The 18989-nt window shown below is 38.0% G+C and overlaps 1 protein-coding gene across 1 annotated transcript in view; it reads right to left on the reverse strand.

The window, feature by feature from the left end:
• Positions 1-18989, reverse strand: part of KLHL4 (kelch like family member 4) — a 128051-nt gene that overhangs the window by 15284 nt on the left and 93778 nt on the right. Inside the window, exon 10 of the mRNA XM_056124111.1 lies at positions 17324-17495. Within this exon, the coding sequence (XP_055980086.1) occupies positions 17324-17495 (172 nt within the window). The remainder of the gene's footprint in view (positions 1-17323; positions 17496-18989) is intronic.

Consider the following 18989-nt stretch of genomic DNA (forward strand, 5'->3'; position numbering starts at 1 on the left):
AAAAGGAACAACAGAAAGAGCCCAAATTGGGCAGAAGGAAAGAGATCATAAAATTTAGAGCAGAAATCAATGACATGGAAACCAAAGAAACAATCCGAAAGATCAATGAAACCAAGAGCTGGTTCTTCGAGAAAATAAATAAGATAGATAAACCACTAGCAACACTCAAAAAGAAACAGAGAGAGATAACCCTAAAAAATAGAATTAGAAATAAGAATGGGGATATCAAAACAGAAACCAAAGAAATTCAAAAGATCATCAGAGACTACTTTGAAAGGCTGTATGCCACGAAACAAGAGAACCTAGAAGAAATGGATAAATTCCTGGATTCCTATCATCTCCTAAAGCTGAGTCAAGAAGATATAGAGTACCTGAATAGACCTATTCATATCAAGGAAATTGAAACTTTAATCAAAAGTCTTCCCAAAAACAAAAGCCCAGTCCAGATGGATTTACAAGCGAAGTTTTCCAATCATTTAAGGAGGAGCTTCTCAAGCTTTTCCAGGAAATTGAAAAAATAGAAATTCTCCCAAACAGTTTCTATGAAGCCCATATCACTCTAATACCAAAAGGAAGCAAAGATAACACAAGAAAAGAAAACTATAGGCCGATATCCCTGATGAACACAGAAGCAAATATTCTGAACATAATACTAGCAAATAGAATTCAAGAGCTCATCAAAATGATCATACATCATGACCAAGTGGGATTCATCCCGGGGATGCAAGTATGGTTCAACATTCGGAAATCAATCAACATAATCCATCATATCAATCAAAGGAAAGATAAAAATCATATGATCGTATCAATAGATGCAGACAAAGCATTTGACAAGATCCAGCACCCATTCATGATGAAAACCCTTGCCAAAATGGGGATAGAGGAAACTTGTAGCTGAGTACTATGTAGTTGTGAGAAAAGATGAAGTCATAAAATTTACATACAAGTGGTACTTGCCAGGCTCTTGCAGAGCCTGGAAAGCTGCCCGTTGTGTATTCGATATGCCAAAACCAGTAATTACAATGGGTCTTATTCACCTGACCCTGAAGACTTCAACAACATGACAGCACTGAGAAGGATGAGAAAGGAGAGGCCGATAAAATCTCAAGGCCAAACTAGGCTGCCACAACGAAGTAAGACAAAAATCTGTACTTTCAATGCATGTACGCTAGCATTAGATGCATCCATCAAGGACCTGATGGTACAAGTGCGAAAGATCAATACAACATCATCGGTCTGTCTGAGACAAGAAGGCACCAAGCTCATCATGCCGTTTTCGACACTGGAGAACAATTGTTCCTCGGAACATGTGATAAAAAAGGTGTCGGAGGCGTCAGTATCCTTGTCAACACAAACTTGCCATGAGCATTGATTCATTCCAATGCCTAACAACCGGAATCAGACATTTACATTTGAATAGATGTGGCTCATTGCCGGCAGTTTCTATCTTTGTTGTCTACGCACCAACATCTAATTATGATAAAGGAGAAATTGAGAAGTTCGAGATGGAGCTGGAGAAGTTCTATAAAGAAGACCACACCTTCTACAAGATCATTGTGGGTGATTTTAGTGCCAAGATAGGACCGAGAAGAGCAGCTGAAGAACTTCACATCGGGACCCACGGCCTAGAATGGAAAGAACAGGGTGAGGGTGAGAGACTGTCTGAGTTGATCATCTCGACCAAAACCATCCATGGTAACTCACACAGTTCCAGAAGGCCGAATCTCAACGTTGGACATGGGAGTTTCCTGGTGGATGATTGCACAACGAAATAGACTACATCATATTCGATCAACGGTTTTGTCTGACCAATGTCGCTGTTGTTCCAAAATTCCAAACGGTATCGGACCACCATCTCCTTCATGCAAAATTCTACTTCACAGAGCGGGGAGAAAGGGCTGCAAAGTTTAAAAAGAGAACTCCCAGAACGACCACCAACTGGGAGCTCTTTGGCACTATTGCGGCAACATGGGAAGATGACATTGTTGACAACATTGACGAGGAATACGATTGACTGGTTCTGCACCTCCATGATTGTGTGAGGAATGCCATGAGAGAAATAGGCACAATAAAACGCCTGTCTTCGAAAACTCTTGAGCTTATTCGCAATGTGGTTTGGCGCATACCTCAGGCAACCACAAGTGAACGTCCGAGCTCACAAAGCAGTGCAGAGATACGATCAAGGAAGACCTCAAAGAGAGACGAGCAGAAGTGCTGGTAGATGCGGCAGAAGCCGGAAAAAGTATTTGTAACGCCCGCCTTTCCTTTGCCAACTACAAGACCAAGATGACTGCCCTCCGACGTCTCCTCATTGATCTATCAAATCCTCCAGAACGGCAATGGAGAAGATTATCCATGACTTCTACTCAAGTCTCTTCGATAGCCATGTCCACTTGCCAATGTCCACAGGCTGGATATGTCATTCCCAATGTTCTCCCTTCCGAAATCAGACACGCCATTTCGTCAGTAAAGAAATGAACAGCACCCGGCCCAGACAAGGTCAGACCTGAACACCTGAAGAACCTGCCATCAGTACTCATCAATACACTGGCTCGGCTCTTCACATGCTACCTGTCTGAACGCAAGGTTCCGTCCCAATGGAAAGCCAGCAGGATTGTACTACTGTTCAAGAAGGGAGACATCCATGACATTGTCAACTGTCACCAGATCTGCCTATTGTCTGTCATCGTCAAGTTGTTCACTCGAGTCATCCTAAATAGGATTGGCAGAACACTAGATGAAGGACAACCATGTGAGCAAGCTGGGTTCCACAAAGGATTCAGCACCATCGACCATATCCACACAATAACCAAGCTCATTGAGGTTTCTCGGGAGTTCAAGATGCCGCTCTGTCTAACGTTCTTTGATTTAAAGAAGACTTTTGATTCTGTTGAGACAGAAGCGGTCATTGAAGCCCTAGCCTATCAGGTCATTCAAGCTCAATACATCAAGATCCTCAGTGAGCTGTGTTGCAGATTCACTACCAGGATCTCACCATTCTACAAAGAAGTAATCATCGATGTCAAGAGAGGGGTTTGGCAGGGTGATACCATTTCACTGAAACTCTTCAGTGCCACCCTCGAGAACATCATGCAAGGACTGGAATGGGAAGGAATGGGAGTGAAGATTGATGCTCGGCAACTACACCACCTCCGCTTTGCTGATGACATTGTTTTAATAACACCAAACATCAGTCAAGCGGCACAAATGCTGGCCCACTTTGACCGTGAGTTTGGAAAGGTCGGACTAGAGCTGCATCTTACGAAGACAATATTTATGAGAAACAGCCTCGTTTCTGACGCCCCATTCGCTCTCAATGGAATGACCATCTCCGAATGCAACAGCTATGTGTACCTAGGTCGAGCAGTCAACAAGAAAAATGACCTGGCACCCGAGCTGCGCAGGAGGAAGAGAGTGACTTGGAACGCCTTCAAAAGTGTCGAAGAAATAGCTAAGAGGACGAAGAACCTCCGGCTCTGGGCACATCTCTTTGATTCCACTGTTCTTCCTGCATTAACATATCCCTCAGAGACCTGGGCCCTATGCAGACAGGATGAGAACGCTATTCGAGTCTCCCAAAGAGGAATTGAAAGAACTATGCTTGGAAAATCACATTTCACTCAAATGAGAGAAAGAATCCGGAGTTCCGGCCTCCATCGACAATCAAAAATCAGGGATGCTGTCTCGTTTGCTAAGGTGTCAAAAATCAGATGGGCTCGTCACGTAATGAGATTTAAAGACGACCACTGGACTAGAGCAGTTACTGACTGGATTCCACGGAATGTCAAAGACCACGTGGCCGCCCACCTACCAGATGGTCAGACTTCTTCATAAAGATCATGAACGATCGGTTTGAGGCTCTTCATATTCCTAGAGCGAAGAGATGCCATTGGGCTACACTAGCACGCGACAGGGTCAAATGGAGACGTTACTTGCACCCGCTCGAGCAAATCGACGATTAACGGGAAGTCAAGTGATCAAGTGATCATGAACATTGTTCTTTATTCAATATATTAAGCGTATATTGAAAATGTCACTGTCACTGTCCTCCCATTTTTCATCGATTTGCTGGAGCAGGCCCAGTAACGTCCCCATTTTGAGACTTCCTATTACTGTGTTTGGCATATTGAATACATCATGGTTAGCTTTCCAGGCTTTGCTGTGCAGGCAAGATACTCTCGGTAGCTTGCTGGGCTCTCTGAGAGCGGCGGAGCAATCGAACCCGGCTCAGCCGGGCTGTCTGTGTGCAAGGCAAATGTTCTACCACCTTGCTTTCGCTCCAGCCCTTATTAAAAAAAAAATATATATATATATATAATGAAATACTATGCAGTGTCAAGAAACAATGAAATCATGCAATTTGCTGCAACTTGGTTGGAACTGGAAGATATTATGTTGAGTGAAGTTAGCCAGAAGAATAAAAACAAATACAGAATGATCTCTCTATTTCACTATCTCACAATTCTGTGGAATATAGAATACTGTGTGAGGAAATGTATTGAAATTGGTTATTCAAATTTCACCAAGTCAAGGACTTAAAATAAAAATAGATACTTAGATGACTAGGGATGGGAGATAAGAGAAGATAAGTGTCTTGAGCCAGGTAAAATGCTATTTTTCCTTACCTACACCCAGGCAGATGGCAGAACAGCAGAGATGTCACCCAAGCACATGAGGCTTAGGTCAGACACTACATAAAGCTGACAGGACAGAAAGAATTTGTGGTAGAGTCCTAGAGAGAGCTAGCAACATGTTACAGGGCAGCAAGCCCCAGAAATAAGACATGGGTGATAGGGTTCCAGCTGTGTATTTCAGACTAGGAGAGATTACCCTGGATACAGAATGGTGTGGGGGAAATGACATGGGCACCATACATAGGAGGTGAACTGATGATGAGGTACACAACTTAGGATGCTATACACTGGACTAGGTATCAAGGGACAGGATGAGTGACATCACACGTTGGTAAAGGGAAATGCTTGAATATTGTGGAGGGATGTCTTGAGAACCCATTCAAGCTGACTGCTATGTCCTTATGACATGTTCACATCACTCTTGTCTTTACGTTGGGGGAAAAGAAGACATTCCAGGGTTAGTATAAAACAAGATAACATGAGGCTAACTCCCAAGGATAGTAGATACACAGGACAAATAGATTGCTCCATAGCTGGAAGCCTGCCTCATGAGAAAAGGGGAGAAAGCAGCTGGAATAAAGAAGGGATCACTAAGAAAAAGATGACTGCAGGAATTGGTCAGGATGGGAGATGTGGGCAGAAAGTAGATAAAGGACCAAACATGATAACCTCTTATGATCTGTATTGCAAACCATAATGCCCAAAATTAGAGAGGGAATATGGGGAATCATGTCTGCCATGGAGGCAGAGGGAGGGTGGGAAAGGGGGGTATACCGGGGATATTGGTGGCGGGGAATGTGCACTGGTGGAGGGATGGGTGTTTGATCATTGTGTATTGTAACCTGAGAGCAACATTCTATAGATGGGAACTGAATTGAAGAAATTATTAGAAGACAGATTTTATAAATATGAAAAAAATGTAAAAAAATTCACTCAAGTAGAAATGAAAGAGTTAAAGAATACAGTGAAGAACTCAGTATCAGAACTAAATAAACAAAAGAATTAGAAACACCAACCTAGTAGAAAAGTCACACGGCATCATAGATAGTGAAAATGTAAGAAAAAGAGATTGCTAAATCTTGAAGAAATTTTCTGATATGTAATGGACAACAGGAATAATAGTAAACTCCAACTTAGCAAAGAGAGAAGAGAGTAAAGAACAGATAGAATAGCTTGTGGAAGATTTATTAGCTAATAACTTGTTTGTCTGAGAACATTGATTTGTTTAATGATCCAGGAGAATGAAAGTGTGCCAATCAAAATAAACTGATTCCCACTCCAGACACTTTCTGCTTAACCTGCTTTGCTTAACAATGTATTCTTTTAGCTAAATATATTCTTGTGAGAGAAAGAAAGAAAGGAAGAAAGGAAGGAAGGAGGAAGGGAGGAAGGGAGGAAGGGAGGAAGGAAGGAAGGAAGGAAGGAAGGAAGGAAGGAAGGAAGGAAGGAAGGAAGGAAGGGAGGGAGGGAAAGAATAGAAAATATTTAAAACTAAGATACATTGTAATCAGTAAGAACAAGAGACCTTTCTTAATCATGTAGAGGGCAACCATAAGCGCCATAAATGAATGCTACACTTAAATGTAAAAGTGCTGAGAAGTAGAGGGATAGTCTTGATAACCTTTCACTATCAATATTGCAAACCACAATGCCCAAAAAAGAGGGGAGAGAGATAGAGTTAGAGAGAGAGAGAGAGAAGGAGAGAGAGAGAGAGAGAGAAGGTAAGCGCCTGCCATAGCGTCAGGCAGGAAGTAGGAGGGTGGGGGTGATGGGGGGAACCTGTGGAAACTGGTGCTGGGAAATGTACACTGGTGGAGGGATGGGTGTTAGAACTATATGACTGAAATCCAATCATGAACAGCTCTGTAAGGGATTATCTCACAGTGATTCAATTAAAAAAAACTGCTGATAAGTTTGTCTTATTTTAAATAAGCTCATTTAAGACATTTTGCAAAACTGGTTTCAAACATATGAAGTCCCTAAGCTGTTGCCCATCCATGAAGCTCTGAATGGTTTTTCCAAATCTGATTGGTGATCTAGCTGAATAGAAAAGAATCTCATTGGTGAGGTGTTTATTTCATTGAGTTTTTTTAAAATTTCCTTTTGTTTGTTTTTAACTATTTCCAAAAATTTTCTTCAGGCTCAGAGAGTCTCATTTTTTAAGTTTGCTGTAAATGTTACAGGCTTTCCTTTGTATGTACATTAATTTTGTTATCTTCTGGCTTTCAATGTTCTGTATATGTCTTTAGCTTTTGTCATTCTGAATACGTGTTTTCTAGTCTTTATTTTTAATGGGACCCCTCATTTTTAAATTTTTATTATTTTTTAATTAATTAATTAATTAATTATCTTTTTTTAAATATTTATTAGTGAGACTCCACTGTTGTTCAGTATAGTACTGGAAGTACCCCTCATTTTTTTTATGACAAACTTCAGGCCTTTTGGATTTTAATACCTGCTCTCTTAAAAATCTGAAAAATTTTATTGACGATTTTGTTAACTAGAGTTCTTCATCAAATTTTCCTTTTGTTTATTTCTAATTTGCTAAGAAATTTAATAGTTTTTCAATAATGAAATAACGTTCCCTTTATATTAAATACATTTCAGCCTTCTTCTGTTTACATGAAACACATCTGAAATCGCACAATTAATATAGGCTTAAGGGAAAGAATGGAAAACAATCACATAAATTCAGGGGGAAAAGACAAATTGGCCTTAGATATGTCAGACTGAACAGCTTTCAAATAAAATAAAGTAATAAAACATAGTTATGGACATCAAATGCATTACATTAATGCAGGCACTGCTCAGTATACACAAGAACATTAGTGTAATATACCACAATCAGCAAAAGCAATAGTAATGGTAAAAACGTATGATCATATCAATTGATGCAGAGAAAGATTTGAAAATATCTAACACACATTTGTGAGTATAACTCTCAACAAATAGTGATAGAAGAAACATGTCTAAAAATATCTAGTCTTTTGCAACAAATGAACAATTAATATTTGTGAAAAACAGAAAGCCTTTTCTGAGAGCAAAAACAGAAAGGGGTGACCATTTTCTCCACTATTATTTAATATAGTTTTGAAAATCCTTGTACAGCAATTAGGAAGAAAAAAATCAAAGTCATCTAAATTGGAAAAGAAACCTAGCTATGTGATTTGCAGAATATACATGATTATACATAAAAGACCATAAAGACAACATGAAGAAACTCTTAGAAACCATTAATCAATAGAGCAAAGTATCAAGCCCCCAAACCAGTTTAAAAACCTGCCAAATTTCTATTTCCAAAGAATGGCTTAGGAAGGATAAAATAAAAGAAGACTACTCTAAAATCGTGTCCTAAAATATCAAATATCTAGGAATCAACTTAATGAAAGATAGGAAGGATTTATACACTGGAAGCTTTATGTTGCTATAGAAAGAACCAGAAGAGGAGATCAGGACTCAGAATCATATTAAACCTTCCATATCCATGTTTATGGAATGGAAGGTTTAATATTGTGAAAATGAGCATTCTGCCCAAAACATTGTGCCAGTCAATGCAAGTGTCAACCAAATTCCACAAAAATTATCCAAGGACTTAGAACAAATTACTAAAATTTTATGGAAAATACAAGGACATTATAAGATAAAAGAATTTGGGATGCACTGCTATTCTTTTTTTAAAAATTTTAATTAGTGAAACACTATGATGTACAGTAGTAGATTTACATACAATGATCAAGTACCCATCCCTCCACCAGTGCCCATTTTCCACCATCATGGATCCCAGTATCCCTCCCACACCCATCCCCTCATCCCACCCTGCCTCTATGGCAGGGCATTCCCTTTTGCTCTCTCTCTCCTTTTGGGTATTGTGATCTGCAATAGAGGCATTGAGTGGCAATCATGTTCAGTCCATAGTCTACTTTCAACATGTATCTCCCCTCCTGGGAGAATCCTCCAAACACCCTTTATTTGGTGCTCCCTTCTCTATCTGAGCTGCCCTTTTCCCTGGAGTGCCCGGCTGGCCTCTAAGCCATAGAGTAATCCTCCTGGTACTGATCTGGCCTATTCTTGGGTATTAATTTCCTGTTTTTGCACTGCTATTCTTGATTTCATAAATATTAGCATTGTAGCACTGTCCTCCCGTTGATCATAGATTTGTTCGAGCAAACACCAGTAACGTCTCCATTGTGAAACTTGATACTCTTTTGGCATAAAATATGTCACAGGAAGCTTGCCAGGCTTTGCTGTGAAGGTGGGATACTCTCGGTAGCTTGCTGGGCTCTCTGAGAGGAGCAGAGGAATCGAACCTGGGTTGGCCGTGTGCAAGCAAGTGCCCTACTCGCTGTGCTATCACTCCAGCCCACCATAAATCACGATCACGACCACCCTGTTGTTCGTCGATTGCCTCGAGCAGGTGCCAGTAACGTCTTCTTCGTCCTAGCCCTGAGATTTTTTTTTTTAAAGTGTCATATTCAAGGCTTTTTCAGGGTTAGGAGAATGAGACCCATCATTGTTACTGGTATTTGGCATATTGGGTATATCACGGGGAGTTTGCCAGACTCTGCCGTGTGGGCATGTTACATTTGGTAGCCTGCCAGTTTGACCAAATTAGGAATGAGATGATAACATGTCGCGCGGCCGCGAATGCGGCTGTGCGCTTCGGGGAGCTGAGTGTGATGATCTCTGGATCCTGGCCATTGTTGGAGTTACACGGCAGTTGGTGGGTGTAACTGTCTAGTTACTGGCAGGTCCAGTTCCAAACTGTGCAGGCTTGGAGATCTCAGCCCCGGGTCCCACACACCTGGGTTCCTCTGTCAGTTCTTTTATGCGTGAGGCTCATCCAAGTGTGTGGAGAGTGATCCCAGCATGGCCTTGGCTGGGCCTCGGTGGTCTTCAGCTGTTGGGCCCTGGTGGAGACAGTCAGGTATAGGGTAGGAGTCTCTGCCTTGTTCTCTCCCAGGAGCTGAGTGTGATGATCTCTGGATCCTGGCCGTTGTTGGAGTTACACGGAAGTTGGTGGGTGTAACTGTCTAGTTACTGGCAGGTACAGTCCCAAACTGTGCAGGCTTGGAGATCTCAGCCCCGGGTCCCACACCTGGGTTCCTCTGTCAGTTCTTTTATGCGTGAGGCTCATCCAAATGTGTGGAGAGTGGTCCCAGCATGGCCTTGGCTGGACCTCGGTGGTCTTCAGTTGTTGGGCCCTGGTGGAGACAGTCAGGCATAGGGTAGGAGACTCTGCCTTGTTCTCTCCCAGGAGCTGAGTGTGATGATCTCTGGATCCTGGCCGTTGTTGGAGTTACACGGCAGTTGGTGGGTGTAACTCTCTAGTTACTGGCAGGTCCAGTCCCAAACTGTGCAGGCTTGGAGATCTCAGCATAAATATTTAATAATAAAAATTGTGCTACTTGAGTAAATATAGATTCATACCAGAGCTGAACAGAATGAAGAGCCCAGACATAAACCATCATATTTATAAACAGTTAATCTATTACAAAAGTGCTACATGAATGAAGTGGAGCAGAAGACTTTTCAGAAAATAATGGTGAGAAAACTGGATAGCTACATACTAAAAAGAAAATAAAAGGAACTAAAAAAAGAGAAGAAAAGAAAAAGGAAATAAATCGGGAGTGTCTCACATTACTGAAAAAAGTCAATTAAAAGTGAGTTAAGTATCTCTAGATTATACCAGAATTCATCAAATATATTAAGTAAGGCATAGGCAAAATTATACAGGCTATAAACTGCATAATTTTTTTCAATTATTTGATTTTATTAATAAAGAAAATAAAAATAAAAATATGGCACTACATAAAATTTAAAAGTTTTCATGGAAAAAATAAATTTAAGTTAAATACTGAAACACTAGTAAATAGAAATATGTTTTACACTATATATCATATAAAGGCCTATTATCCAAAATATATAAAGCACTCCCACCAAAAAATCCAGCAACTAAATAGATAATAGTAGCACCATCAACGGAAAGAGGAGATTAAAAGATGTTTTTACAAAGAGAATATACTGAAGGCAAAATATATCAAAATTATTCATCATCATCTACTATTAGGGAAATACAAGTTAGTACAACAATAAAATATCAGTTTATGCCAGTGAGAATGGTATATATCAAAGCAACTGCAGGATGCCAATGCTATTGGGCATTTAGTGAAAAAGAAATTCTCTTTCACTGTGCGTGGGAATATTTTCTTGCTCAACCCTTATGAAACACAGTATGGATATATTTTTAAAATAAGAATAGGAATTCCATATGACTGATCAATTCCACCTTTTACCATAAAACCCACTAACAAAAATACATTAACCATTAATGATTTATGGACACCTGTATACTGAGTTTTAGTATAATAGCCAGATATGGAAAATTGCCCAAATATTCAATTATTGATAAATGGAAAAATTTTGCTCTATGTATGAATGACAAATACATAAGTATCTATATAATAAACAATGGAATATATAATCAAAAATGAAATATTGCAATTTTCTATAATGTGAATGGAGCTATCTGAAGTCAGTCATGTTAAGCAAAATATGTTAAAGTGAATATTAAAAAGTACCCAAAAAAGGATGAAAAATATATGGTAATGGAACTACCACTTGGGGTCTGAATACAGAACTGAGGCTACAAAGATAGCTTGAATGGAGGCAATAGGGCAGAAGGAAAATAAAAATGTCTAACTCTAAGTAACTCCATCTCAGAGGTTGAGAGTCCTGTACATTCTGGTTGTGATGGGAGTGGAAAATAGAGGGAATCATCCTAATAATTATGGTATAGAGATATTAGCACTTTGGTGCTGGGCATAGTATGGTTAAATTATATCTCTAAAACACATAAACACACTATGTAATTAATGTTACCTCAATTAAGTAATATATAAAATAAACCAATTATTGTAATAACGAATTTCTTTAGAATGATACCCATCTAAAACTCTGTATACCAGCTTCTCAAATTAATTTGGCCTATTATCCCTTTTTCAGAAAAAAAATCACACAGTATCCCTACTAGGTATATACTTTCCTTATACACGCAGGAAGTTCACCCAAGTTGCACCTGAGTATACTATTGCCTCCCTGCATCATACCAGTGACCCCTGGGAATGGTATTGTCTACTGTGGGAAATTGCTGTAAATTATGAAAACCATGTTCGTTTGAATTTCACATATAAGAATTGCCTGCTCTTGGAATCAGTAGAATTAAAAATATGTCAATTTTATTTATCCTTCATGTAATTAACAAAACACCATTGAATGTTTTGGAAAAAGTCTGCAACTGCCACTGTGAAACATCCAAAAGTATTACGTTCACTGTTAACATCCCCGAGATGATGAAACACCTTTTCAATGCCTTCTCATGTAGCATCCTTACAATTTATTTTGTATAAAATGCTCAGTAATCCTGAGTAGTTTAGTCCCAATGTCTTGGTTGTACTAAATTTCTTAATGTCTTATTAGTATTTAGCTGTATTGTTACTTATAAAATTTCTCTAAGGGAGAGGACTGAAGTATTTTTCTCTTAGCACAAGAAATTTGTTCTGTATGATGCTGAGTATTCCGGACTAGTTTAATTAAAAGGAATTATGATGTATTAAATTCTTTAATGTCTCATTATGTTTCAGCAGTATTGGAGCATTAACAATCTCTATAAGGTAGGGACGAAAATATTTTTCCTTGGGAAAAACGCTAATAAAAATGCAGGAAAATGGGGTGTAGTTCAGTAGTAATTATGTTGTATTCCTTTATAAGAGCGGGGTTAAATCCCTAGCACCACAAAAGACTTGATGGGAGGGCAGATATTTGTAGATAATAATTTGGATTCTCTCTATGTAGTCATAATAAATATATTGAAAATTAGCCAGAATGAAACTATTGCAGTATAGAATCTTATTGAATTTTCTGTGTAAGAAATGTGGTCATGGAATCAAAAGCATGCTTTGTTTCCTTATATTTAAGTATTGATGGTTAAGTAAATAAATTAGGACTCCCTATATCACAGATGGGCTGGAACGATAGCACAGTGGGTAGGGCGTTTGCCTTGCACGCAGCCAATATGGCCGACCCGAGTTTGATTCCTCCGCCCCTCTGGAAGAGCCCGGCAAGCTACCGAGAGTATCTCGCCCGCGCGGCAGAGCCTGGCAAGCTACCCGTGATGTACTGATATGCCAAACACAGTAATAACAAGTCTCACGAAGGAGGCGTTACTGGGCCCACTAGAGCAAATCGATGAACAACGGGAGGACCGTTACCGTGGTACAACAGATAAACCGTGTAGTATATTGTTCTTGAAAATATGCTCATTAGGTCCAACAAAGGGAGTAGTGAATGAAATTAATTCTAAAGAAATGTTTTAAAATCTTTTATTAAAACCTAAACCAATGTGAATGGTTTAGATTGTTCTATTAATTTCTCCTCTATTCATTATTTATGTACAGGAATGCAACCAATTTTTTCTGTATTAATGTTGTAGCTGGCCAATTTACTGTATTGGCATATTGTTTCTAGGAGCTTTCTGTTGAATCTTTAAGTTCTTCTATGTCTGTTAACATGTTATCTGAAAATAATCATAATTTGACATCTTTTCAGTTTGGATTACTTTCATTTCTTTCCCTTGACTGATTTCTCAAGCTAAGACTTCTAATAATATATTGAATAAAAGTGAAGACAATAAACACCCTTGCTTATACCTAATCTCAGAAGGAACACTTTTAATATTTCAGCATTGAGACATATACTGACTGTGTTTTTTTTTTTTTTAATTCGGCCATTGTTCTACTGAGTAAAGGTTTTTTCCACCTCCATTTTGTTGATGGTTTTTTATCACGAATGTTGATTGTCAGAGCTTTTCTCTCGAACTTTTGATATGATTATTGGATTTTAATATTTGCTTTTATTAATATGGGGTATTATATTAATTGATTTGCATACATTGAACATATTTGCATTTCTGGGAAGAACCTCACTTGAATGTGGTGTACATTATTATTTTTAAAAAATATGCTCTTGGATTCAGTTTGATAAGATTTTGTTGAGGATTTTTGCATTGACGTGTATCAAGGCGATTAGTATGAAGTTCTGTTCTTTTAGAAGCATATCTATTTTATTTATTAGTGTAATGTAAGATTCGCAGAATCTCTTAGGAAGGACTCCTGGTTATTCAATATTTTGGAAGAGTGTAAGGAGTAAAGGCAATAAGTATTCTTTACAGGTTTGATAGAATTCTCCAGTAACCCCACCTGATATAGGACTTTAGGTGTTGAGGAATCTATTAGTGTTTTCAATTTACTAAATTGTGATTGGCATGATCATGTTTCCTACAACCTCTTTATTTAGTTTGGTTAGATTACAGGATTCTAAGAATCTCTATATTTCCTAGGTTTTCCATTTTAAGAGCATAAAATTGTTCATAGTAACTTCTCATAATATGTTGAATTTCTGAGGGGTACATTGCAATTTATATCTTTTCTTTTATAATTCTATTTGTAAATTTTCCTGTTGTTCTCCTCATGAGTCTATAGGAAATTCTCTTTATCTTGTATACAAATTCTAGTTTTATTGATTCTTTTCATTGCTTTTATGATTTATATGTCACTGATTTCTGCTGTAGTTTTCACAATTTTCTTTGACGTTTTTAAAGTTAATTTGTTGTTCTTTCTCAAGATTTTTGAGATATGTGCTTAAGTAGATAATCTGGATGTTTTCATCCTTAAAGTATACCTCCATTGCTTTGGATTTTTCCCTTAGTATGGTGTTCCCTGTATTTCATAGATTCTGTTTGCTTGTTTTTTTATTCCATCATTTTTGAGGAATATTTTTATTTCTTCCTTGATTGACTCTTTGATCTCATTTTTATTGAGCTTCCAAGTTTTGAAGGTTTTTCTGAACTTTTTTGATGAACTTCTGCTTTATTTTTTAAATTCAATTTTATTTTTATAAATTAAATTTTATTTTTATAATTTTGTTCACAATAATTGATTACATTCAATATTCCAGCACCAATCCCACCACCAATACATCTTCTTACCACCATATTTCAAATTATTCCACCCCAATTACCCCAAGCCTGTCCCCAAAGTAAAACATAATAATTAGTTTGTATTTCTTGTTATGAATAATCCACTAAAGAGGATTCAAAAAAGTTTCCTTAGAAAAAAGTGTGTGAAGTTTGTTGTATCACCGTGGAGCCATTAAGCCCTTGTATACTATATGAGATGCCGTGTGGCCGCGAATGTGGCTGTAAACTTCCACTTTAAAGGCATTGTCTTACAAGGTGCTTTCTATTTTTTCTATATTTGTAAATTTATTTATGTATGATATACAGTGTCAAAAATCAAAAAGATGTATTCTGTGACGTGGTGCCACTGGCAAAGACAACAGTGTGGGAACTTTCTCCTCTGACAAAAATAGAACCCCAAGATTGGAATATCCCTTTGGGTAAATAAAGTATAGGTCTTAGAATACAAAGAGTTTTCATTGTGCACCCTAATAAGAATATAATAGCAGGACAGAATAGAATAGATGACAAATACCTGATGGCTGCAATCCTGTGACCACCAATGCATACAAAAATAGTTTAGGATTTTTAAGATGTAGAGGAAAACATGAACAAAAATATAATAGAAAATTGTTAGAATTTTATAGTATAAGTAGGTCTGCTGATTGGCTATGTGGAGTACCTCAGCCTTTGCTCTTAATGTACGTACTGAATGTTGATGTGCTTACTCATTGTCCTTAATGTCTCTGTCAATGTAAATAATGGCTCTTGTTTTGGGAGCTCAGGTGAGGCAGTAATTTATTATTGACTAAATGACCTGCCTGTGAGATCACTGATGTATGGTAAAGCTTTTACAGACAGTCCTGTGTGTTCAGCTTCTTATGCATTTATTTGACTCATTCTCTGTGACTGACCCCATGCTAGATGATGGTCAAAGGTGCCAAGGTGCCAATCTGATTTGCATTAGACACAACAGAATAAAAATAAGCGAATAGGGCAACATCAAATTAAAGAGCTCTGCATGGAAAAAACACAGGCTAAAAAGAAACCTAACTGCATAGGAGAAAATATTTGTACTCAATTAATCAGATAAAGGATTGATATCTAAGACATATAAAGTACACACAAAGCTAAACAACAATAATTCTATAAACCCTATCAAATACAGGGAGAAGAAATTAACAGACACTTCTCTGAAGAAGACAGAAGGATACCCAATTGACACATAAAATATTCACTACTACTTTTTATTTGGGAATCTGAATCAAGGTGACAATGAGATATCATCTCAAAATAGTGAGATGGTATATATCGAAAACTCTGGGAAAATCTGTGTTAATTAGTCTGAAGTGAAAAATAACTGTCATTTTCTGGTAGAATTGTTATCTGGATCAACCCCTATGAAAAATGATATCGTGATTCTCAGGTAAGTATTTAGGTGTTATATGATCCAGCAATCTTCTGGGTAAAATTTACTTCTGAGACAAAACCCCATTCATTCAAAAGGATATCCGCACGCCATTACTTATTGCGCACTTAGCACAATAGCTTGGCAATGGAATCAGCCTAGGTATCCAATTAAGAGATGAGTTACTTATGAAGAAGTGGTATATATAAAACCAAAGAGTATGCAACTGTAAGAACAATGAAATCATGCAATTTGCTTCCACTTGGATGGAAATTGAAGATACTGTGTTAAGTGAAGTAAGTCAGAAAAAGAATGTGGGTTGGAATGATAATACAATGGTTAGGTAGGGTTCTTTCCATAGATGCAGCAAACCAGGATACAATCCTTCATATTCCATGTAGTCCCCTGAGCCCCACCAAAAATGGTTCCTGTGCACAGAGTCAGGAGTAATAGTAGTAAGCCATGAGCACTGCTGGGAGTGCATTCACAGCCCCCCCCCCCATATGAAAACAGGATGATCTCACTTATCGGAGGTATGTAGGATAAAATGTAGAATAAAAGAACTAGGGAATGAAAGGTATTAAAAGGGATACTTAGGTCACCATTGACCCACAAACTATTGAAGGAGAACAAGAAAGGAAAAAGTCTAGGGAGAAATTTAGAAGAGGGAGATAAAAAGTAACAGAGATAGAACTTCAGGGACTCAAGTATATTGGTGTTTTACAAGTATGGTATATGTACATACTCAAACCACAAAGCCACAACATCAAAAGCATAAGATTAAAATTTAAAAAAATTTTTTAAATATATCTGTTGGGGCCAGTGAGCTAGTACAGCTGGCAAGGGCTTGCCTTGCTCATACTTATGTTGTGTCACTTGAACCCACCTGCCCTGGTTCTCCAAAAAACACCAGGAGTGAGTCCTGAGTGTAAAGTTAGGAGTAAGTCTTGAGCATCATCCAGTGTGACCCAAAAACAGAAACTGAAAAAATGCCTTCCAAGGTGGCAGGGTGTGGAGTAGGAGGGTACATGGGAACACTAGTGGGGTGTGAGGGAGTTGAAACTGATGGTGGAATTGGTACAGGAATATTGTATGTTTGAAACTTAGCTATAAATAATATCACGATGCTTTAATAATTTTTTAAAAATTTAAGAATTTCACACAAGACTGAAGCTTCTATGTTTTCTGAAATTGATAAACTGCAATAAAACTTTAACACCAACCATTTGAAAATCTGAAAGATACAAATTAGAATTTTAAAGAGAATACCTCTTTCCATTCATCTTTCTGTGCATCATATGACTCAACTGTCTTCAAATATGTATGTCCATCATATCCTCCAACAACGTAGAGCTTATCTCCAAGTGAACAAACAGCAACGGCATCACGGGGAACATTCAGTGGCGCCACGGTTGACCAAGAATTGGTCTTTGGATCATACCTTAAGAGGTTAGTAAGACAATTGAAAGAGGAATTCGTCATGGTAAAAATAAAAATAATAGCATTAAGTAAATATATATTTATTTAATATAATAAACTGAAACACCTCATAAATATTTCTGTGATATATTAAATATTAGAATATGCACATGAAATAATTCTTTATTGCCACCAGATGTCACCCAAAGCATATAAAAATGTCTTTCTTATCTAAAATGACATGCAATTTTTTAAGTCAACTCTCAAATTCTCTATGAGGAAATAACACATAATATTTTAAATTTATTTTAACTAGGCCATCTCTCATTTAGTATGCTACTTGAGGACTTTTACATTTTAAAAATTTTATTAGTGAGATTAGTGAGATGGAGATGTATGATACGATTTATACTCTAGCTAATGTTTTAAGTAAAAGATAATAAAACTCCATTTTTAGAGTTTAGAAAGCACTGCCTTAATTTTAATTATGTTTGGGGGGGCACACTCTATGATGCTCAGGGACTGTTTCTTGCTAAGTGCTGGCAGTCATTTCCAGCAATGCTGAGGGAACATGTGACGCCAGAAATGAAATCTGGATATCCTGTATGCAAAATCTGTGATCAGCTCTTATTGCCATCTCTCCCAGTCAACACAAGCTATTTTTTAACCTATTTTTTGTTTTTTTTTTGAACTACACCTGCAGTTGTTCAGGACTTAGTCCTGGTTAGATGATACCCGAGGGCCACTTCTGGCAGATGACAGGGATCAAACCCAGAGCAACAGCATGAAAAACAAGCATGAAAAACAGCATGAAAAACAAACTTATTCCGTGCACTTTCCCTTCAGTACATTCATTTTAATATTACATTCACTGTGAGTTACAGCAATCTTCACTTAATCACTTAATCACTTAATCCCCGTTATTCATCTATTTATTCGAGCGGGTGCCAGTAATGTCTCCATACAGCAATCTTATGTTAACTTTTTCCTCTATCAACCCCCTATATATCTCTAAAGGACGCAAACAAATTTTCATTTTATATTGAAATTTGCTTATTATCTTCAAATTGGATTTTTGTTTGTTTTCCATGTTGTGGCCACACCCAGTGGTGCTTAGAGCTTACTCCTGGCCTTTTGCTCAAAGATCATCCCTGGTGGCCTTGATGGGGCAAAATGCTTGCTGGAGATCGAAACAGGTTTGGCTGCTTGCAAGGCAAACACCCTAGCAGTTGTAGTATCACTTCAGCCCATCTCCATTGTTTCAATAGAAACAAAATTAAAGATAATTCAGTAAATAATTATTAATGAAAATATTCTCATGAAACCATTTCCTAAAATTTAAAGCATTTTAAATGTACAAATAAAAATATAATCCTGCCCTGGCGCCTGCCTGTCCTAGCCGGGGCCCCTTGGAGGGGAGCGGGTTGAGTTTCATTCCCCGCCCCGACCAGGGCTCTGGCAGCCGAAGACCTCCAGAACCAGCCACCACCATGCTGAGACCACTCTCCACACGCAT

Source organism: Sorex fumeus, unplaced genomic scaffold (genome assembly GCF_029834395.1).
Source record: "Sorex fumeus unplaced genomic scaffold, SorFum_2.1 ptg000050l, whole genome shotgun sequence".
In the NCBI taxonomy this organism is placed as follows: domain Eukaryota; kingdom Metazoa; phylum Chordata; class Mammalia; order Eulipotyphla; family Soricidae; genus Sorex; species Sorex fumeus.